Genomic DNA, 18865 nt, shown 5'->3' with positions numbered 1-18865 from the left:
TCTGTGAGAGAGTGAGTGTGTGTCTGTGAGAGAGTGAGTGTGTGTCTGTGAGAGAGTGAGTGTGTGAGAGAGTGAGTGAGTGTGTGTCTGTGAGAGTGTGAGTGAGTATGTCTCTGTGAGAGTGTGTGTCTGTGAGAGTGTGTGTCTGTGAGAGTGTGTGTCTGTGAGAGTGTGTGTCTGTGAGAGTGTGAGTGTGTGTGTGTGTGTGTGAGAGTGTCAGAGAGAGAGAGCGTGTGTGTCTGAGAGAGACACCAACTGCGCACTGCAACTGTTAGGTATGTATATACAACTTTGTTTTTACTTTGGGTGCCGCGGAAAAATCCTGATTGCCTTGGGGAGCCTTGAAAAAATCCTGATCGCCTTGGGGAGCTTTGAGCGGAAAAAGTTTGGGAACCCCTGCTCTAGTAGGTTCCAGTCCTTTCTAGAGCAGGTACTTATCTTGTGTTACCCCTGCGAAGGACAAAATGGAAACATCTCTCATGGAGACAGCGATGTGCTAAGAACTTTCATAATTGGCTGATTCAATATAAGTTCAGGTTACTGTGTGGGCAACCCTATGGAAACTATGCTGCACAATTCACATATATATATATATATATATATATATATATATATATATATATATATATATATATATATATATATATATATATATATATATATATATATATATATATATATATATATGTTCGACAAACCTATACATTTGCACGCCCCGGGCGAGTGGATTTAACATGGTGGCGAGCTCCTATTGGCCCAAGCAGCACACGTGTGGTACTAGGGGGCGAGTAGATTTTTTTGTTCGGCGAGTAGATTTTTGTGTTCGGTGAGTAGATTTTTTTGTTTGGTGAGTAGATTTTTTGGTGATTTGTCGACCACTGTGTGTGTGTGTGTGTGTGTGTGTGTGTGTGTGTGAGTGTGTGTGTGTATATATATATATATATATATATATATATATATATATATATATATATATGTAACGGGTTTCCCCCCCCCCAATCGCAGATTATACTGTGGAGGTGTAGGAACATACAAGGTTACTCAGGTGTGGTGCATTACCTGTTGGCTCACAGGAGGGCTGAGCTTCCGCCACGGGGAACCTGGGGTAATTATACTAGGGGTGATCACTTACAACATCTTCTCGGTACAGCGCCTCCACCTGCGATGGCTCCCACCAGAGGGGGAGTGGTTCCTCGCAGGACAAATCACAATAATAATCACGTAGACAGCATGTATATTAACTATATGACTTTACTAACATGCATGGAGAATATCATCACATTTACATAACATCATAACCTGTTAACCTTATCACCTCAGGCCCAATGTCTGGTGTTCCCACCCAGTGTCCGGTAATCCCCCACCCAATGTCCCGTACTGCTACGGAGGTCGTGGGTGACTGCGCAGTCACTAAATTATCTGTTAGGCCTGTTGGTGCACATGTGTAGAAATACCTTCCGAGCACTCCGATGCTCGGGCCTGCAACACTCTTCTCAAAGGGTCAGACGTGCGATGCATCCGTCTGATCCTTTCCAGGTACTTCTCCAGGAACCCCAACGAGGGTCCCACCGCTTCACGGGAACACAACCGTCTCACGGTAACAGCAACCGAATCACGGGAACAGCAGCCGCCGCTATCCCTGTCTATCCCTAACTAACCCTAACGTGACAGGAACCCTAACCTAGGGCCTGTCCCTGATGAACCGCAACCTGGGGTGGCTTGGGGAAATCTCCTAGGGCCTGCGGAGTTATAACCTGCCCCACTCCCCTAGCTACCCAAGTCCCTAATCCTCCCTAACATGAAGCTACTAACTCCCAGATACTAACAGCCTGCAGCAGACACACAGCTCTCACCGTCAGCCTGCAGACATTCACACACGCTGCACACACTGCGCCCAGCACATGCAGCGACAACACACAGCAACCAATCCTACATACACCATACACTGGAGAGGGAGAGTCTATCTGGGGCCTAAGGGGTTAAGCGTCTGCCTACTCCCCTAACAAGGCCCAGTCCTGACTCCCACTAACAACTGACTAACCTGAGTGACAGGGTCCCTTACTCTAGGGCATCCCTGGCAACACTCACTATATGGGATAACTAGAGCTATCTTGGGCCAAGGGGGTGCTGGCTAGTACAGGGGATCCCTCTCTCCCATACCCTACCTCCTTCCCTTGTCTGCCTCCTTGCTCTGCTTCTTCCTGACTGCCTAACGTGCTGCAACTGACAAAAACCCTGTCTGCACACAACATTGTTGCAACTCTGCAGCATGAGAATCTGCCAGCTCTATTGGCTTCAATGCTGCCTGTGACAAGGGTGAAAGTGCAGTCCCCAGAGGCTGCTGGGAATTGTAGTCCTTGGCAAAGCTCTTTTCTATGGGGACCGCGTGCGCGATCTTTACTGCGCATGGGCGAAGCTCGCGCCAAAACCAAGAGGGCGGTGCCCGCCGGGAGAAGTCGCCGTCCCCTTCCCCCACTGCCACAGGGGTAAGGCAGGGGGCAAAGGAAATCAGGGGAACCGGGGGTGACCCCCTTACACTTATATATATATATATATAAATATATATATATTAATAACTTTCCTGTTGTCCCTATGGCAGTGGTCACCAATGGGTTAAGTTCCACCCTGCAGCTGAGATGGGACAAAGGCGCTTCAATATTGCATCCATGGAACATATTGATATTTGCATAGCACAGGACTAGGATAAGGATATATGAACTGCTTGAGGTACTGTAGTAAAGTCCCCAGACGGGCACTCTTAAGAATGCACTCTTATAACCTAATTAATGGTTATATACAGTGGTTGACAAATCACCAAAAAATCTACTCGCCACACAAAAAAATCTACTCGCCACCTAGTACCAAACGTGTGCTGCTTGGGCCAATATTTACTCGCCCGGGGGTTAAATCCACTCGCCCGGGGCGAGCAAATGTATAGGTTTGTCGAACACTGGTTATATATATGGATAATTTTGAAGACCAGCCATGTTGAGAAAATTATGTTGTTGCATTAACCATCACAATATAAGTAGTTTTTCTTGAACCTCACATAGATGGATTTTCTTTGTAATAGAGATGTTATTATTAATTACAAATAAGCTTTATTATATAATCTTTAGGAATATCTGCTGTACAGTTTCTTTAGGAGACTAAGGTATATATGTATGTTTGTTATGTTTTTAAAAATTTAATTTTGCCCCTAATAGGAGTGGAAACAATGCCTTTAAGAATACTCTGGCTTTAAATATAAAATTATATTTTGTCCACTCTGCCTGGCAACGGGTGACGAGGTAGAGGTGTGCCCATCCTTGGGGACATGCACCCATTGGCTCATGGGTCTCTTGGGGCGTATCTTTCACTCTTTTTCATTTCGGCTTGGGATGGCTGTGGGGGTGTGGCCACGGGCATGACGCTGCACATGAGGGGCCGCCCCCATTGGTGACGCGATCGACAGGGATTTCCCCTATGTCTCCGTGGTCACCGGGTTTGAGGCGCACTATGTGCAGATGTTGGATGCTCAAGGGACATCTCCACAGTGTTTCAGGGCGTAATTGTGTGGGAGAGTCGTTGCTACAGTTCCTTTTGGCCTCGTAGCGGTTGGTGGGCGTGGCTGACGAGCGTGTGACGTCATCACGCATTGTGGGCGGTCCTATGTCATCATTTTGGCACGAAAACGGGGCATTTGTATGTGCATTTAAACAAGCATCACTGGTACACTGTATACTCCTTGATAAAGTGTTTTTTTGGAAACACGAAACGAAACACTTTTTTTAAGATGGATTAATAAAATAATATTTTAATTCCTTTGTTTGGAAACCACTCTTTGGTTGCTGCGCCAGAATTATCCTGCTCTTCATGGGACAGAAACCTACCTGTGGGAGGACCATAAATAGCCATCCTTTCCTTCACAGGTATTATTTTTTCTGACCTACCTAGCTGAGGTAGAAATTAGTCTTTTTTTGTAGTGTAGTGGGAGCTTACCTGATTACAAGATAATCGATCCAGGGAGTTGTCTGCCTCTGCTTCTAGCAAACACATGCTCTCGCTGCCCTGCTACTCTCACAGGAGGATTAAGACGTGCAGAGGACAACACACACGCTGGAACCCTGCTCAAGTGCTGCATGTAAAGCTGTAACTGCTGTAAGCCTACCATAACTATATAGGCACTGCTACCGTAATGTCTGCAAGCCTATTGGGACCTAACCAGGATACATCATGGATGCAAGCTCTTCTAAAACTGTGGTTGCTAAAGTCCAAAGGTAAGCCCCAGGGAGATGGTAGATTTGTACTCTTGTTATTCATATTATGTCAGTACTCCAGGGTCATAACAGGAGGATCCAGTGGCCAGAGCACCTACAGAACCAACTGTTGGAACGAAGACCATGAAGAGAAAGAAACAAAACATTGTGTATCTTGTGCGAAGCTTGCATTGGAAAATAAAAAGCGTTTTGAAGATTGCCGAAGAGATGCGGCAAAAGACCCAATTGATCCGATGTCGGATTTCATATCATGGATGCACAACGCGGTAACCCAGGTCATTGAAGCAGCCTCTTCTAAGTTTGCCTATGACAGGCCAGAAGCGAGCAAGATCGTTTACTAGCCTGGAAAGCCGGCAAGATTAATCTTCTGAGAATTCAGAGGACGAACAATTCAGCAGGATGGAACTGGAAATTGAATCTTCAGAGAATGAGTTTTCAGCAGAGGAAGAATCGTCCGCTTTTGATCTAGTCACTTTTCAAGGCAGAAAGGGAGATCGTACAGATCGAGGACGAGCCTTCCCCTTTGGAACCTAGAGATCACCCTTCAGGAGCCTGCACAGGAAACCAAGAACCTTCCTGGTCTGTGAAGGAGATGATCTAAGTAGAGTGGTCCAGCCAGACAATAAAGCTCCTTTGACTAGGACATTTTCAAGACTACCCATTCAAGGAAAAAGTGGAAGCATGGGATTCTCCACCACAGGTGGATGCAGCGGTATCAATGTTAGCCAGAAGAACAACCCTGTCTGTGGACAATGCGGCCTCCCTTCAATACAGTATGAACAGGTGGATGGAGAACGCCTTGAAAAAATTGGTTGCTGCTACGGCGCAGCTTGCAGGCCTTCAAAAGCCATAAGAACCATGTCAAGAGCAATGAAGTGTATGGCTTGCTAATGTGGAGGAAGCCCTGGAGATGGCAGTTAAAAGATCCCAGATAGTTGGAGCTCTTTCTGAGCTAAAACTGGCAGTGGAATTTGTAGCAGAAGCATCACTGGATTCAGAGAGGCTGACAGCAAGGTCTATGCCGCAGAGGTGAGCAAACTTTTTATGCCGAGGCCCCCTTTTCATCCATGACATTTCTCGGCCCCCCCTGCCTGATATAATCAAAATAACATGACGTCATCGCACGTGAGCTTGCTCAGCCAATGAGGGCGAACCAGCTTTGTGACGCATCCGCCACGCCCCCGCCACGCGTCTACAATCTCCTGCAGCCAAGTTCACCACAAATCGCTTGGGCTGCAGGCGTGCGCGCAGGCAGTATACTAGTATTGGATCACTGTTTATTTTATTTTTGCTGGCATCTGGTAATATGTTTTTTTCTGGTGCACAAAGGCAATCCATTTGAGGGGAGATTGCCAAGAACATTCCCAAAGGTGTTGATAACACTCATCGCCAAATATAGGAATACATATTTTATCTTTAACTGTTCATGCAATGTCTTTATACAAAATTTATAACCCATATTCACCCAATGTAACCATGCATCTGTCATCATAACTCTGTGCCTGGGACATATTTGAAAATGAGAGGCAACTCAATGTATTACTTCCTGGAAAAACATTTTATAAATAAATAAAATACAAATGTTCCGCTACGTGGACGATATTCTGATAAAGACACAGGACTGAGTTCTCTTACTCCAACTCCTACCAAGGGTGCTAGAATTCATTTCACATCTGTAACGGGTGCTCACCACAAACAGGACGGAACCGCAAGGCTGAGGTGGGGATGTTTGAATACACCGACCAAAAACTGCGCAACCGCGTCCGGATTGCAGAGTCATAGTTGTGTAGCCGGGTCAGGGTAGGAGAGGTTAGAATGGTCGTGATACTCGCCGCGGTCTGGGGTTGGAGAAGTCGGATGGTCGTAGTGAGTAGCCAGGGTCCAGGAATATAGAAGGTCAGAGTACAAGCTGAGGTTAAGGGTCAGAGAAGGCAGAGGTCCAGGAACAAGCAAGGGTCGAGTACAACAAAAATCAGCAGGCAGGAAACAAGGCAAGGTAAACAGCAGGTTGTTTGAGGCAAGCACGAGTCACAAACTAAGGTTATGCTCAGCCAACTTGGAGGAGGGCTGACTGAGCATATAAAGGAGGAGCAGCCAATGGCAGGGCTGCAAAACGGCGCCGGCTCGTAGGTGCGTGAGGGAGCTTCTCTGTGGCATCACGGGACACATCACAGGGTGGGGCCTAAGCTGGCTGCGCATCGCCTGTGCACAACCTCAGTGTGAGGCACGTCACCTGTCTCATTACAGGGTGCATCATGGGGGCAGGACCGAAGCCCAATCCTTACAACATCCTTGTTAAAGGACATTACGTCTGAAACGCGTAGGAGGTTGCACAACTCCCTTGGGTGATGTTCATTTTTTGAATAAAGAATATTACATTTTTACCACCTGGCTCCCTGGCAGTGCGCTGCTTTTTTCTTCTTTGGCTGTTGTATTCATACAACATCAGGGCTAATTGGTCAAAACGGAAAAGAGTCAATTAAGCCGAACCCAGAATCTAAGATTCCTGGTAATGGAATTAAAAACACAGCAAGGCAGAGTGGTTCTCCCCTCCGACAAAAGAGAAAATGTATTTTGTCAATGCACGAGGCTAATAGGCACTATCAGCGACCATACAGGTGGTGAAGTGGGTCAGGTGGCATAGAAGAACGGTTCAACAAAAATTATTACGCTATTGGCAGAGACAGGCGGCAAGCATGGACTAATGTAACTCCTTACTGCAAAACGTAAGAGAATCCCTAAAATGTTGGGAAAGCAAAAAGAACCTAAAAGCAGGTTGTCCTCTACAAGTGAAAGTGAAAAAATAACTTGGCGCTAGTGATGTGAAATAAAGTGATTAATTAGCAGCTCAAAAACCCACCTAGAACTACCTCTAAGTTAATAAAAATATTGGGGAGCGATGAAAAATGCAAAATACATGCCAAATGCTATAAAGGTGAACAAAATGTGAATAACAGTGTGAAAAATTGAACAAACATATTTATTTATTCATAAAATGTTATACCAGGAAGTAATACATTTAGAGTTGCCTCTCGTTTTCAAGTATGTTCTGTGGACTTTTATGATGATAAATACATGGTTACATTAAGTGAGCAGGGTTATACATTATATATAAATACATTGCATGCACAGTCAGAGATAATATATGTTATAGCCATACTGCACCGACACACTTTATTCAAGCAAATACCCAGTATGTACCTGGCAGATACCTGGAATGCGCCGCTCCTCACCTCTGACAAGCCCCGTTGCGTTTGCCTTCCCAGCCTGGGTTCATGCCTGGCTGACGGGCGGCTGATCTGTTAAATGATAATGATTAGGATTTAATAGGCTGCAATGCTTCGCGTGTCTACCAGATGGCATAAATTCATGAATTGTAATGCAGTATATATATATACTGTGCAGTATTGCAGCCAGCGGGAATAAAATGCTTCAATCCCTGCCTGGAAAATAACCCAATGCACTCGGGCAGAAAACAGTCACAAACCTCAATACACCCGGGTATACCCGAATTCGTGGGACTAGCCGAGCTCGAATAAAGTGTGTCGCCAGTGTATGTAACAGTTACAGACTAGATTTAAATGAGAGCTTTAGTTTTGAAAGAACTTAGACTGGTGGCGGCTGTGAGAGTCTCCGGTAGATTGTTCCAGTTGTGAGGTGCACAGTAAGAGAAGGAGGAGCGGAATCAAGATAAAGATGCAGCGGCCGTTAACCGACCATTTCTCAAATTGGTTTTCGAGATCTCCCTGAGATCCTTTCTACATTTGCCGCGACAGACTAATGGCCTATCGGATTAACACAGCAGGGGTCCCTGCTGTGTTAATCCTACCGGTGTCTACCAGTCTGAAAGAAACGCACAGTAAGAGGCTGAATCAGTCACTCTACCTGCACGCCTCTAACAGGCGATTGCGGGGTTTTTATTTAATTTTAGTCACACTGTATTGTAGCTGGGGGTCTCCGGAGCTGAACCGCATTGATTTCAGGTCCGGGGACCCCCTACTTCCTGAGTTACAGGCCCCATGGGGAGTGGTTCTTCCTTCCGACAAAATAAAACATTTGAAGAAGACGGTTCGTACAGCCAGAGCCAACAATAGATGGCGGGCTTGTCATTGCATGAGGCTGATAGTGCCCATCAGCAACCATACAGGTGGTAAACTGGGTCAAGTGGCATAAAAGAACATTTCAACAAAACTTCTTATGCCATTGGCAGAGGCAGGCAGCAAGCCTGGACTACTGTATCTCCTTACCACAAAACATGAGAAAATCCTTAAAATGGAGGGAAAGCGACAAAAACCTAAAAGCAGGTTGTCCTCTCCAAGATCAGGTCTGGCTCATGCTTATGACTGACACAAGCAGCTCAAGCTGGGGTGCCCAACTCGGGACCGAGAGAGGCAATTTTCCTTGGCTATCGTAAGTAATGAAATGTCAGCCAACATTCTAGAGCAGTAATGGAGGCAATCGAGCACTTCGCACCACAACTACAAGGATGTAACTTAAAGATAAGATCAGACAACCATACTAAGGTGACCTATATAAGGAGGCACAAGGAGCCCCATACTCATACAGGAACTACACCTTATTTATTAACTGGGCAGAATGTCATCTAGCAGACTTTAAAGCGATTCATATCGCAGGGAAAAGAAATCTGCGGGCAGACTTCCTCAGCCGGTAGACCCTAGATCCAGGAGAGTGGTGCCTTTCAAACATGACTTTCAATCAATTAGTCGCAAAATGGGGGAGACCAGATCTCATCTGCTAAAGAATGTTTTATCCAGTAGCTACCACAGTAGACGCCCTGTCCTTTCCATGGAAGTTCCAATTCGCATACAGTATATGTTCCCACCAATTCCTCTGACCCCAAGAGTTCTCAGGAAAATCAGATAAGACAAGGCAGACATAGTGGCTACACTCATGAATTGGCCACATGGAGCCTGGTTTCCACAGGTAATTCAACTTTTTCTAGACAAACCATGACAACTATCCATATTTTAAGGCCCCCTATTCCAGGGTCCAGTGCAATTTCTTAGCACAGGGAATGGAATTTAATGGCATGGAGGTTTAGTGGGAGCTGCTCAGATCAAGAGGGCTGTCACAGAAGGTGGTACAGACCATAATGGCAGCAAAGAAAATGATTACTTCTACAGTATATCATAGAATCTGGCAGCAATTACATCAGTGCCGTGAGCAACAAGGTGTAAACTTCTTGGAACTACTTATTCCTGCAATTCTGGAGTTGTTGCAAGAAGGCCTAGAACAAGGGCTCAGCTGTAACTAACTGAAGGTTCAGGTGTCAGCATTGTAACTAGTGAGACATTTGGCCACCTTAGATCTCATAAGTAGATTCTTCTAAGCTTTGAAGAAAATCGATACACAATACAGGGACACAGTTCCGGATTGGGATTTATCATTGATATTACGGGCTCTAACAGATGCCCCCTTTGAACCGCTTTCTCAAGCTTTAGACATGAATCTAATGCTAAAGACACTCCTGTACTGATAGCAGTAACATCAGCGCTTAGGATTGGTGAATTACAAGCTTTGTCCATGAATGAACCTTTCCTTTTTTTTCATCAAGACAAGGTCGTCCTCAGACCAGTAAAGCTTTTATTACCTAAGGTTGTTTCAAAATTCCATATCAACCGGAAAACAACAAAGAATGGATTCTACACACGTTGGATGTAGTGAGGTGCTTAAAGCTCTACCTTTCTCAAACAGAAGGATTTAGGACGTCGGACTGTTCAGTCTTCCAAAGGGAGCAAGGAAAAGGCAAGCAGCCTCAAAATCTACCATAAGTCAATGGATTGTAACGGCTATCAGGAAGGCCTATACTATTTAAATGATTCCAGCCCCAGAGCTGGTTAACGCACATTTGACAAGGGCCATGGCCACGTCACGGGCAGCGAAGATGCAGAATTATGCAGGGCTGCAGTATGGACTTCAATTAATACATTTATTAAGAATTATTTTTGGACGTACAGGCCTCAGTAGACGAATATTTTGGATGAAAGGTCCTGCAGTCAATTGTCATCACTTAAATAAAAGCACGTATTGGAGTGTGGTGTTTTATTCTAGGACCTAGGTACTGGTTTGTCAAATCCCATTGGTGGCCACTACCATGGGGACAACCAGGAAAATAGAAAATTGATACATACTTGCTGCCATTTTCTCTTCCTGGAGTGTCCTTCCCTGGCAGTGCTCACCAATTCCCTCCCAAAGTTTAGATCTAAGATGATACAGCTCAACCCCGTTATAGCACGATCCGCTACAACGCCGATCCGCAGATAACGCGGTCTGAGCGTGGCTCCCGATTTACAACATCTATAGGGGTTTATTTTTGTCCAACATCTATTCAATGCTTTATTGCTAACGGACACACACGGAGACACACACACTTTAAGTGTTTTTCTCTGTTTGCCTCATGCTAAGTTTGAGCTTGGTCTCTTTGCAGTGTTTCTGGCATGAGGCGTCTGTGCTTCGTAAACAAAATCAGAGTCACAAGTCACCAAGATCCACCTCTTACATACACATTTACTGCCCTTCATCCGGGAGGTGGGGGGTTGCAAAGCTGCCCATCCTCCATAGCTACAACACCGAATGTCACATGGAGACTGATTTATGGCTCATGGTCACATTGCCAAAATAACAGAAGCACAGACTGTCTGATAACCCATTCCCTGCTGAAGGTGTCTTCAACACTGCTTCATAAAAATGTTTGCTTGGGTGTTTTTTTTTTTTGCTTTGTTACAAAGCTTCAACAGCCAAAGTGCCTTTAGAAAAAAATAGCAGTGATGTGCCCCCTTTCAGAAAAGCAGCACCCTGGTAAATAAAGGGGTATGGGTCCTCGACCCCTCTTTTTAAAAGATTAATTATATCAAACCTGTAACAGCGGGAATATGGAGAACAGTTCTTTTTTATAATGTGAACCCCCCACCTTTAAACACGCTGGTTGTCACACCTCCATCAGTGGAGTTAACCCATTGTTGCCCTGGCTTCTTACAGCAGGGTCCTCTTGCAGTAATCTGCGTGACAGCGGTGCTCATATTGTACCCTGAGCTACTGAGCGAAATATGCAGAAAATAATTGACTTGAGCTATTCACTCCAGGTGCTGCCAGGGCTTCGAAAGGCAGGTGACTGCTGCAGTTCAACTATCTTATGATAAACTGAATGTTATTAAAAGGTAAAGCTGCCAAGTATCTGGGAAGCTCAATCAGGACAAGTTCATGTGAGCCAGCAAAAGATATGCCCCAATAGATTGATATATACTAAATAATAATAATACTAATAATAATAATAATAATGTAATAATAATACTATATTTAAAAGAAAATGTAAAACACACACCTCCTACTTCTCTTGATTCTGGGATCGTGCGTGCTACTGCTGCTGCCGGTCCCTCCCTCCTCCACCCTCCCCCCACACACACACATACCACTGAAGCCATACCTAGCAGATATTCCATCCCCTGTGCAGACTGGATAACTTCTGTGCACACAGATGAGCTGCTGCTCCGGGTATGTCCTGCGTGGGGCTGCCGCTGTGATGCTGGGTTCAGGGACAAATGGGAGAGTTATCCCAGCTCTCCCCCCCCCCCCCCCGCAGACGTGGAACCCCTGATCACGGTGGCCATTTTTCCCGCAATCCCTGTTATAACACGGTTTCATTATGTGGACCCCAAGCACCGAATAATAACAGGGTTTAGCTGTATTCATTTTTCTAGTTATATATTTCAGCTTTTGTACTGAGACTACTTGGGGAGGGAAGAAGGGGCTATTTATGGTCCTTCCAAGGGTAGATGTCCATCCTATCTCAGTGGAAGGGTGGAACTTAACCCATTGGTGAGCACTGCCATGGAAGGACTCTCCAGGAAAAGAAAATTACCCAAAGTTGGGTATCAATTTTCTATTTTCCGATCCTCCAACATGCATTTTCTAAAAAACATGGCACCTTACAAACTGTAAATCAACATATAGCAACAGAACATAAGTTGCTGCAGACTAGACACACACAATCAATTTACAGGAGTTGCATGGAGGCCTCAGTTGAGACTCTGGTGAACCTGTTGTAGAACAAAGGGTGCGGCTATTTATACCCTCCATGCTGACATCACAGATCATGATGTAGAAAGCGGAGGCGTAAAACCTGGAGCCCACACAGTTAACCAATTATCATAATTAACCCACACTCCAGTCCTCAGGTACCCCATAACAGTCCAGGAGTTAAGAATATGCTCACATTAGTACAGGTGGCTCACTCGGTTTGATCGATTTCACCTGTGCTCAAGCAGGGTTATCCTTAAAACCTGGACTGTTAAGGTTTCTTGAGGACTGGAGTTGGGGAAACACTGCCTTATAGAAACCAGTTGTCAATCAAGAGGGGGCTACACACTGTTTTTCATCATAGAACCATCAGCAGGTATTTATTTATTTATAAAATGTTTTACCAGGAAATATTACATTGAGAGTTACCTCTCATTTTCAAGTATGTCCTGGGCACAGGGTTATGATGACAAATACATGGTTACATTAAGTGAGCAGGGTTATACATTATATACAAGACAAGGTAAGATAGGTATTCAACTCTTTTTAAGTAATTTTCTACCAGAAGGTCAATAACACATTTTTTTACAAAAGTACTCTATTCTACCGATATCAGAAGAGCCCTCACTCCCCGCTTTACATTGTGGATTTTTCCTTTCTTATTGTCATGTTTTCCAGTGGTTGTGCCACAGAGTTTAGAGGTTAAGTCAGAGAAAGAAGAATCGAACACTGAGGAACGTCTGACAACCCTAAAGAGTGAAATGTGTTCATTTCCTGTTGGTGGTAAGTACTCTTACACCCTCACTTGTCAGTACATTTTTTAAACATATTGAATAAAGACATTTCTACAATATTGGGGAAAATAACATTAATGCAGGGATAGAATTACAAGCTACATGTTCTAATAAATAAAATGCACATGATTTTCTAAGGTTATATTGAGAATATTATTGTTATTGAGGTATGAACATTGGTAGCACTAAAAACTCAAATGTTTTCAGCACTCCAGGTTAATAATCAAGTACAATCACTTACTTTTCACATCCACTTATGAATCATTACAAAGTATTTCTGTATAGTGATATCACAAGAAGAGTTTCCACTCAGCTTTACATAGTGGATTTTCCTTTTCTTGTTGGCAGATTTTCCAGTGGTTGTGTCACAGAGTTTACAGATTAAGTCAGAAAATGAAGAGCCAAACACTGGGGAACATCCAACCCCAATAATGGGAGAAATGGTTACATTTTCTGTTGATGGTGAGTACCATAACATCTATTTATGTAAACAAAGGCTATCTTGTTACAAAGTAGTATGGTCACCTTTAGGGAGTATTCAGGGAGTATTAATTGCATCTCATAAGAAGTCTACAGCCTTGCTGGGTATTATGGAGAAGCAACGTGCAACAGCGTTGGAGGAGTAATATGGCTCTCAAATTAGTATAAAGGTTAGAAATGGGTCGCTGACCTTCAATGGATGAGATGGATTGAAGTTGGAAAGAATATATATTTTAAGATCACCTTCCACTGTTTGACCAGTGTATTCTGCCTGTGCTCGTAGCCTCTAAATGCCAAGATTAATTCAGAAGCTTATCTCTCTCTAATTTCTCTATTTGCCCTTTTCTTCTCCCTGACCATCACCTCATCTCATTTACTGACTCTGAATTCTCCATTTCTTTATCTCCATTTACCCCTCAGTTCTGCAGAGACCTGCGTTTCATTAAGCCAACAGCTCTCAGCTCCACTTTGCTGTCCTCTCTCTTCTCTCTACTACTCTACTGACCCCGACAAACTTGTTATGATCTATAATTTTGCCCCAACTTCCTCTCAAGATCTACATGCCCCACTTCTTCTCTGCCACTCTCACCCTTCTAGCCTCCGGCCTTGGTTAAACTGCCATACATGCATGCTTTGCTCCTACACTCGCTACTCAATGCTCCTAGAGGCAATATCATACTCTCTTGAAGGATCTAAAAAGAGCTATCTTTAGGAAGTATATATATATATATATAACAAACAGAAGGGAAAAAAGCTGCGCCTCTAAGGAACATATACACTATGTATGTCTACGTAGGAATTATCTAGTGTAAAACCTAAATTGTCTAAGCAATAATGTAAAGGTTATACGGACCTATAAACATAAGATAGGCCCATAACAAACATACATCAACAACACATGAAAAAAGCAAATGAAAGGATAAACCAGTCCTCAAATAGTTCCGATGATTAATATGGGTGCTGGTGTGCAGGGTCTCCGGCAGCTCTCAGTGTGGACCACCACGTCCACAAGATATCTAAAATGGAAAAAAGAGGAGAGAGCGCACGCCCATAGCGTAAAGGAGTAAATTTAATGAAGGGAAGGGGGGGTGAAAAACGCACTTACAAGAAGTACAATAAAATCAAGCATATGTGATAATAATCACCACCATCCGGTCTAACTGCAAGCTCTTGGGGCAGTCCCAGGCTCCGTTGGTGAAGGAGCAGCGTCTCAGCAGGTTTCCAGGACTGATGTAAATCATCCGGTCAAAGTGCAGTGGCCTGTGTGTGAATCATCCCTCCTTATCTATAGGTGGGGTCTAGATATGTATAATCATTGCACCATGTTTATGTATTGCAATGTATCCCATGGTTACAACTGATGGGGTCTGATCCACATACAGGATTAGTGTTTTCAATTTGGGTTTGAGCCCTAGAGAATTATATTGTTTTATAATTGTTCTTTGATAATTAATTTATATCCCATATATGTTTAACTTTGTGCCATCTGTTTATATATATTTAGTAATCTGATTAGCTATTGAATGTATATCTCAGTTCCACCTCCCTAAATCATCGCCTCCAATCCTTTCAGGGTTAAATATCTGTATTTTATGTAACTATGTTTTTAATAGTGTGTAGTAGCACGGAAAACGACTGCAGCTGAGTTGGGGCGTTTTTTTCATTAATTACCATCATTGGGGTGTGTATATAATACCGGTCCTCCCCCTCTCACGTTATCCCTTTGAAAAAGTTAGCCGAGACTGACGAAACGCGTCAGGGAGCGTCATGACGTCAGACGCACTGACATTGAAGTCTACACCCAGCGCTGGAGCGGACTGATCCAAGCGCTAGTGCTACAGGCACTACCAATACGGAACTTTTGTCTTGGACTATCTACAGCACACCAGCCCTGGGAAACTGCTGGTACGCTGCTCTTTTGCCAACGGAGCCTGGGAATGCCCCAAAAGTCTGCACTTTGACCGGATGATTTACATCAGTCCTGGAAACCTGCTGAGACGCTGCTCCTTCACCAACGGAGCCTGGGACTGCCCCAAGAGCTTGCAGTTAGACCGGATGGTGGTGATTATTATCACATATGCTTGATTTTATTGTACTTCTTGTAAGTGCGTTTTTCAACCCCCCTCCCCCCTTCCCTTCATTAAATTTACTCCTTTACGCTATGGGCGTGCGCTCTCTCCTCTTTTTTCTTTTTTTATATATATATATATATATATATATATATATAATGTATATATATATATGTATGTATATATATATAGTTTTGTATAGTTTTGGTTTATTTTTTTCACAATAATTATTAGGGCACTTCTGATTTTAACCACACTGTAGCTCATACATAGCACATATAGTGCTGCTTACATTTTTTAACCCTTTCGGCACCCCATGTATGTCATGCAATCCATGCTGTAGCATTTTCATTTCCTCTCTATGCAGTGGAAGAAATACATAAGACCGTACAACATTGGTAGTGTAGGATCTACTAAAATGGGTCTACCATGACATATGCTTAAAATATTTAGTCCAAAGTACAGCTGAACCACGTTATAACGCGGTGCTCGGAGGCCACAGAATGAGACCGTGTTATAACCGGGATCGCAGAAATGTTTTTTTTTTTTAAACAAAATGGCCGCCATGATCATGGATTCTATGAGGACTTACCCGGCATCTGCAGCTCTCTCTTCTCCCTGCTTCTTTAGCTTCCAGAAAGCGAGAGTAGGGAGCTGGGAGAGATGTCGAGAATACTAATTAGACGGCTGGGGCTGTAAATGTTTCTGTCTAAATCTATGCAAAAGGGAAGCAGGACTACAACTCCCAGCATACCTTGAGCAGATGACATAAAAAAACGTATCTAAGCCTATCAGAGTGCAGACTGAAAGAGACGCTTGAAACAAAGTGTGTGTGTTCTAGATTGTGGCATGTCGCTTTGCTGCTGCCTACAAGCACAAATATCAACCACCCAACATCACACAAGGAGGGTGTTTTGCTTCTCTTCCTTTTTTTTGTTGCAACATTGTATACATTTTTTATATATCATTTTTTTTAAAAATTTATTTTTATGGTGGTAAATTTGTTTTGTTCTCTGGCGAACCGGGAATAACTTTTTAGTAAATACGTTTCAAAGAGCAAATCTTGGAAAACAAGGATCAATGGGTTGAATTAGTAACTCGGTCAAATGAGGGAGGGAAAACGGGCTGATGTTTGCAGCCAGTTTGTGAGATCGCTCTGCACTTCCTCAAACGTTGTGCAACCTGTTCCAGTTGGAACCTGCTGACCGGGGACTTTATGTAAAGGTCACACAGATAATACATGGGGCTGCTCTGCATCTCTGGGGCTTTTCCGTGTGTGTGTGTGTGTGTACTATTAAACTTTGCCCAAAAAAATCATTTGCGCTATAACGGGGTTGAGCTGTATTTAACTAAATGACCCATATTTATGAAGACAGAATATAGATAAAATAAATAATTTAGTACATTACTATGTATCAAGTTGGATATAGCATTGGGGCTTTTCTGTCTCTTGTTGTATGCATTAGGTCACAAACCCAGTAGCTATCCAAATGAGACAAATATATACAGTACATACACAAAGTAGTGGGTTTGGGGTTTGAGCTTGCTAAGACTGTATAAGATGCTAGAAGTAGATTGGTCTGTTCTTGAGACCTTCTTTGTCTTCTTTCTTGTAGATGAGGATAAGTATTGTAATCTGGCATTTTCCTGTTCTTCCAGCAGCATGTAGAGTTTTGCACGGCTTTTCTCTATTTCCCCGGCTTCTTTCAAGATTTCAGTTGTAATTCCATCTTCCCCGGGGGCCTTCCCATTCTTCAGGAAGTTTACTGCCTTTTCCACCACTATTGATCTACCATGCAAAGGACGCATGGTACACTATTGATCTCTTCTCGCTCTTCCTCTGCTGGATTATACCATGTTTTGTGTTCCCGTACAATATCATGTAGAAGTCCTCAAAATTCTTTTGATAATTGCACATTCTCTTTTATTGTTGATCAATCGTCTTGTTTGAGTGCACTGCTTTGCTTCTTCCCATTCATAAATCACTGAATTTGTCTTCAAACTTTTATCTCCGATAGTCTTTGTCGCCATATCAGTTACATTTTCTTATTGCTTCATTTGTTGTTGTTTCCTTAGTAATTGCTTTGTCTCATCTGATATTTTTACTATGTTTTTGTTAACAATAACAAAATGGAAGATGAATGCTGCACTCCCCAAAAAGGAAAATAATAATAAATACCGGTGCTGCTAGTTCAGGAATCTGGGTGGTATTCCAAGTGAAATAGGAAGGAAGAGCCTGGGCACTACGGATTTCTGCTTGTGAAAAAAATTTAGTAGCCAGTGTGATGACGTTTCGGCCCCTATGGCCTTTCTCAAATGCTAATGGCATGATAAAAACCAACATAACACAGTGTCTTATATACACCCTACCACATGTGTCCACAATTGTCCGTGATTGTCCTCCATTAGAATATAGGCAACATGCTTTTCTTCCTGTTGGTCCTGCGACATCTGTGACGTCATCATGGGGCGTCTTCCAGCCTTCCGATGCTGTGATGCGTGTGACGTCATCACGTTCGGTATCCAACGTTTGTCCGCCTCCTGGACGTGCCATCTTGCCCTTCCTCTGACGTCAAGAAACCTTGGGACGTCAGAGGAAGGGCAAGATGGCACGTCCAGGAGGCGGACCTACGATGGATACAGAACGCGATGACGTCAAACGCATCACAGCATCGGAAGGCTGGAAGACGCCCCATGATGACGTCACAGATGTCGCAGGACCAACAGGAAGAAAAGCATGTTGCCTATATTCTAATGGAGGACAATCACGGACAATTGTGGACACATGTGGGAGGGTGTATATAAGACACTGTGTTATGTTGGTTTTTATCATGCCATTAGCATTTGAGAAAGGCCATAGGGGCCGAAACGTCATCACACTGGCTAAATAAATCTTTTTTCACAAGCAGAAATCCGTAGTGCCCAGGCTCTTCCTTCCTATTTCATTTGTTAACAATAAATCCAGTTATGTTTGCTCTTTCAACTACACTCTTCATAAGCTCTTCATAATAGTTAGTGTCCCCATGCATTTTTAGCAGGCTGAATCCTATCTTTCAGCTCTTCTTGAATGTTTCTGCTGTTCTTGATTGTCACGATGGACTGAACTTATCAACAATTTTTATATTTTGGGGATTCTTGATTGAGCAAACAAATTAAGCAAAATAAATTGTCATTTATTTCCTTACTAGACAAACACACAACAACTTGAGAATACACTTAATAAAAC

The 18865-nt window shown here is 43.4% G+C and overlaps 1 protein-coding gene across 3 annotated transcripts in view; it reads left to right on the top strand.

Moving 5' to 3' along the window:
• LOC142488340 (uncharacterized) overlaps nucleotides 1-18865 on the top strand; it is a 100679-nt gene that overhangs the window by 10177 nt on the left and 71637 nt on the right. The window contains exon 3 of one of the 3 annotated variants that reach the window (XM_075588733.1): nucleotides 12975-13079. The exons of the other annotated variants lie outside the window; for them this stretch is intronic. Coding sequence (XP_075444848.1) covers nucleotides 12975-13079 — 105 coding nt within the window. The remainder of the gene's footprint in view (nucleotides 1-12974; nucleotides 13080-18865) is intronic. 3 annotated transcript variants of the gene reach the window in all.

Source organism: Ascaphus truei, chromosome 2, assembly GCF_040206685.1.
Source record: "Ascaphus truei isolate aAscTru1 chromosome 2, aAscTru1.hap1, whole genome shotgun sequence".
In the NCBI taxonomy this organism is placed as follows: domain Eukaryota; kingdom Metazoa; phylum Chordata; class Amphibia; order Anura; family Ascaphidae; genus Ascaphus; species Ascaphus truei.
Note: the sequence above shows the minus strand (reverse complement) of the source record. Positions and strands in the feature narration are given on the sequence as shown.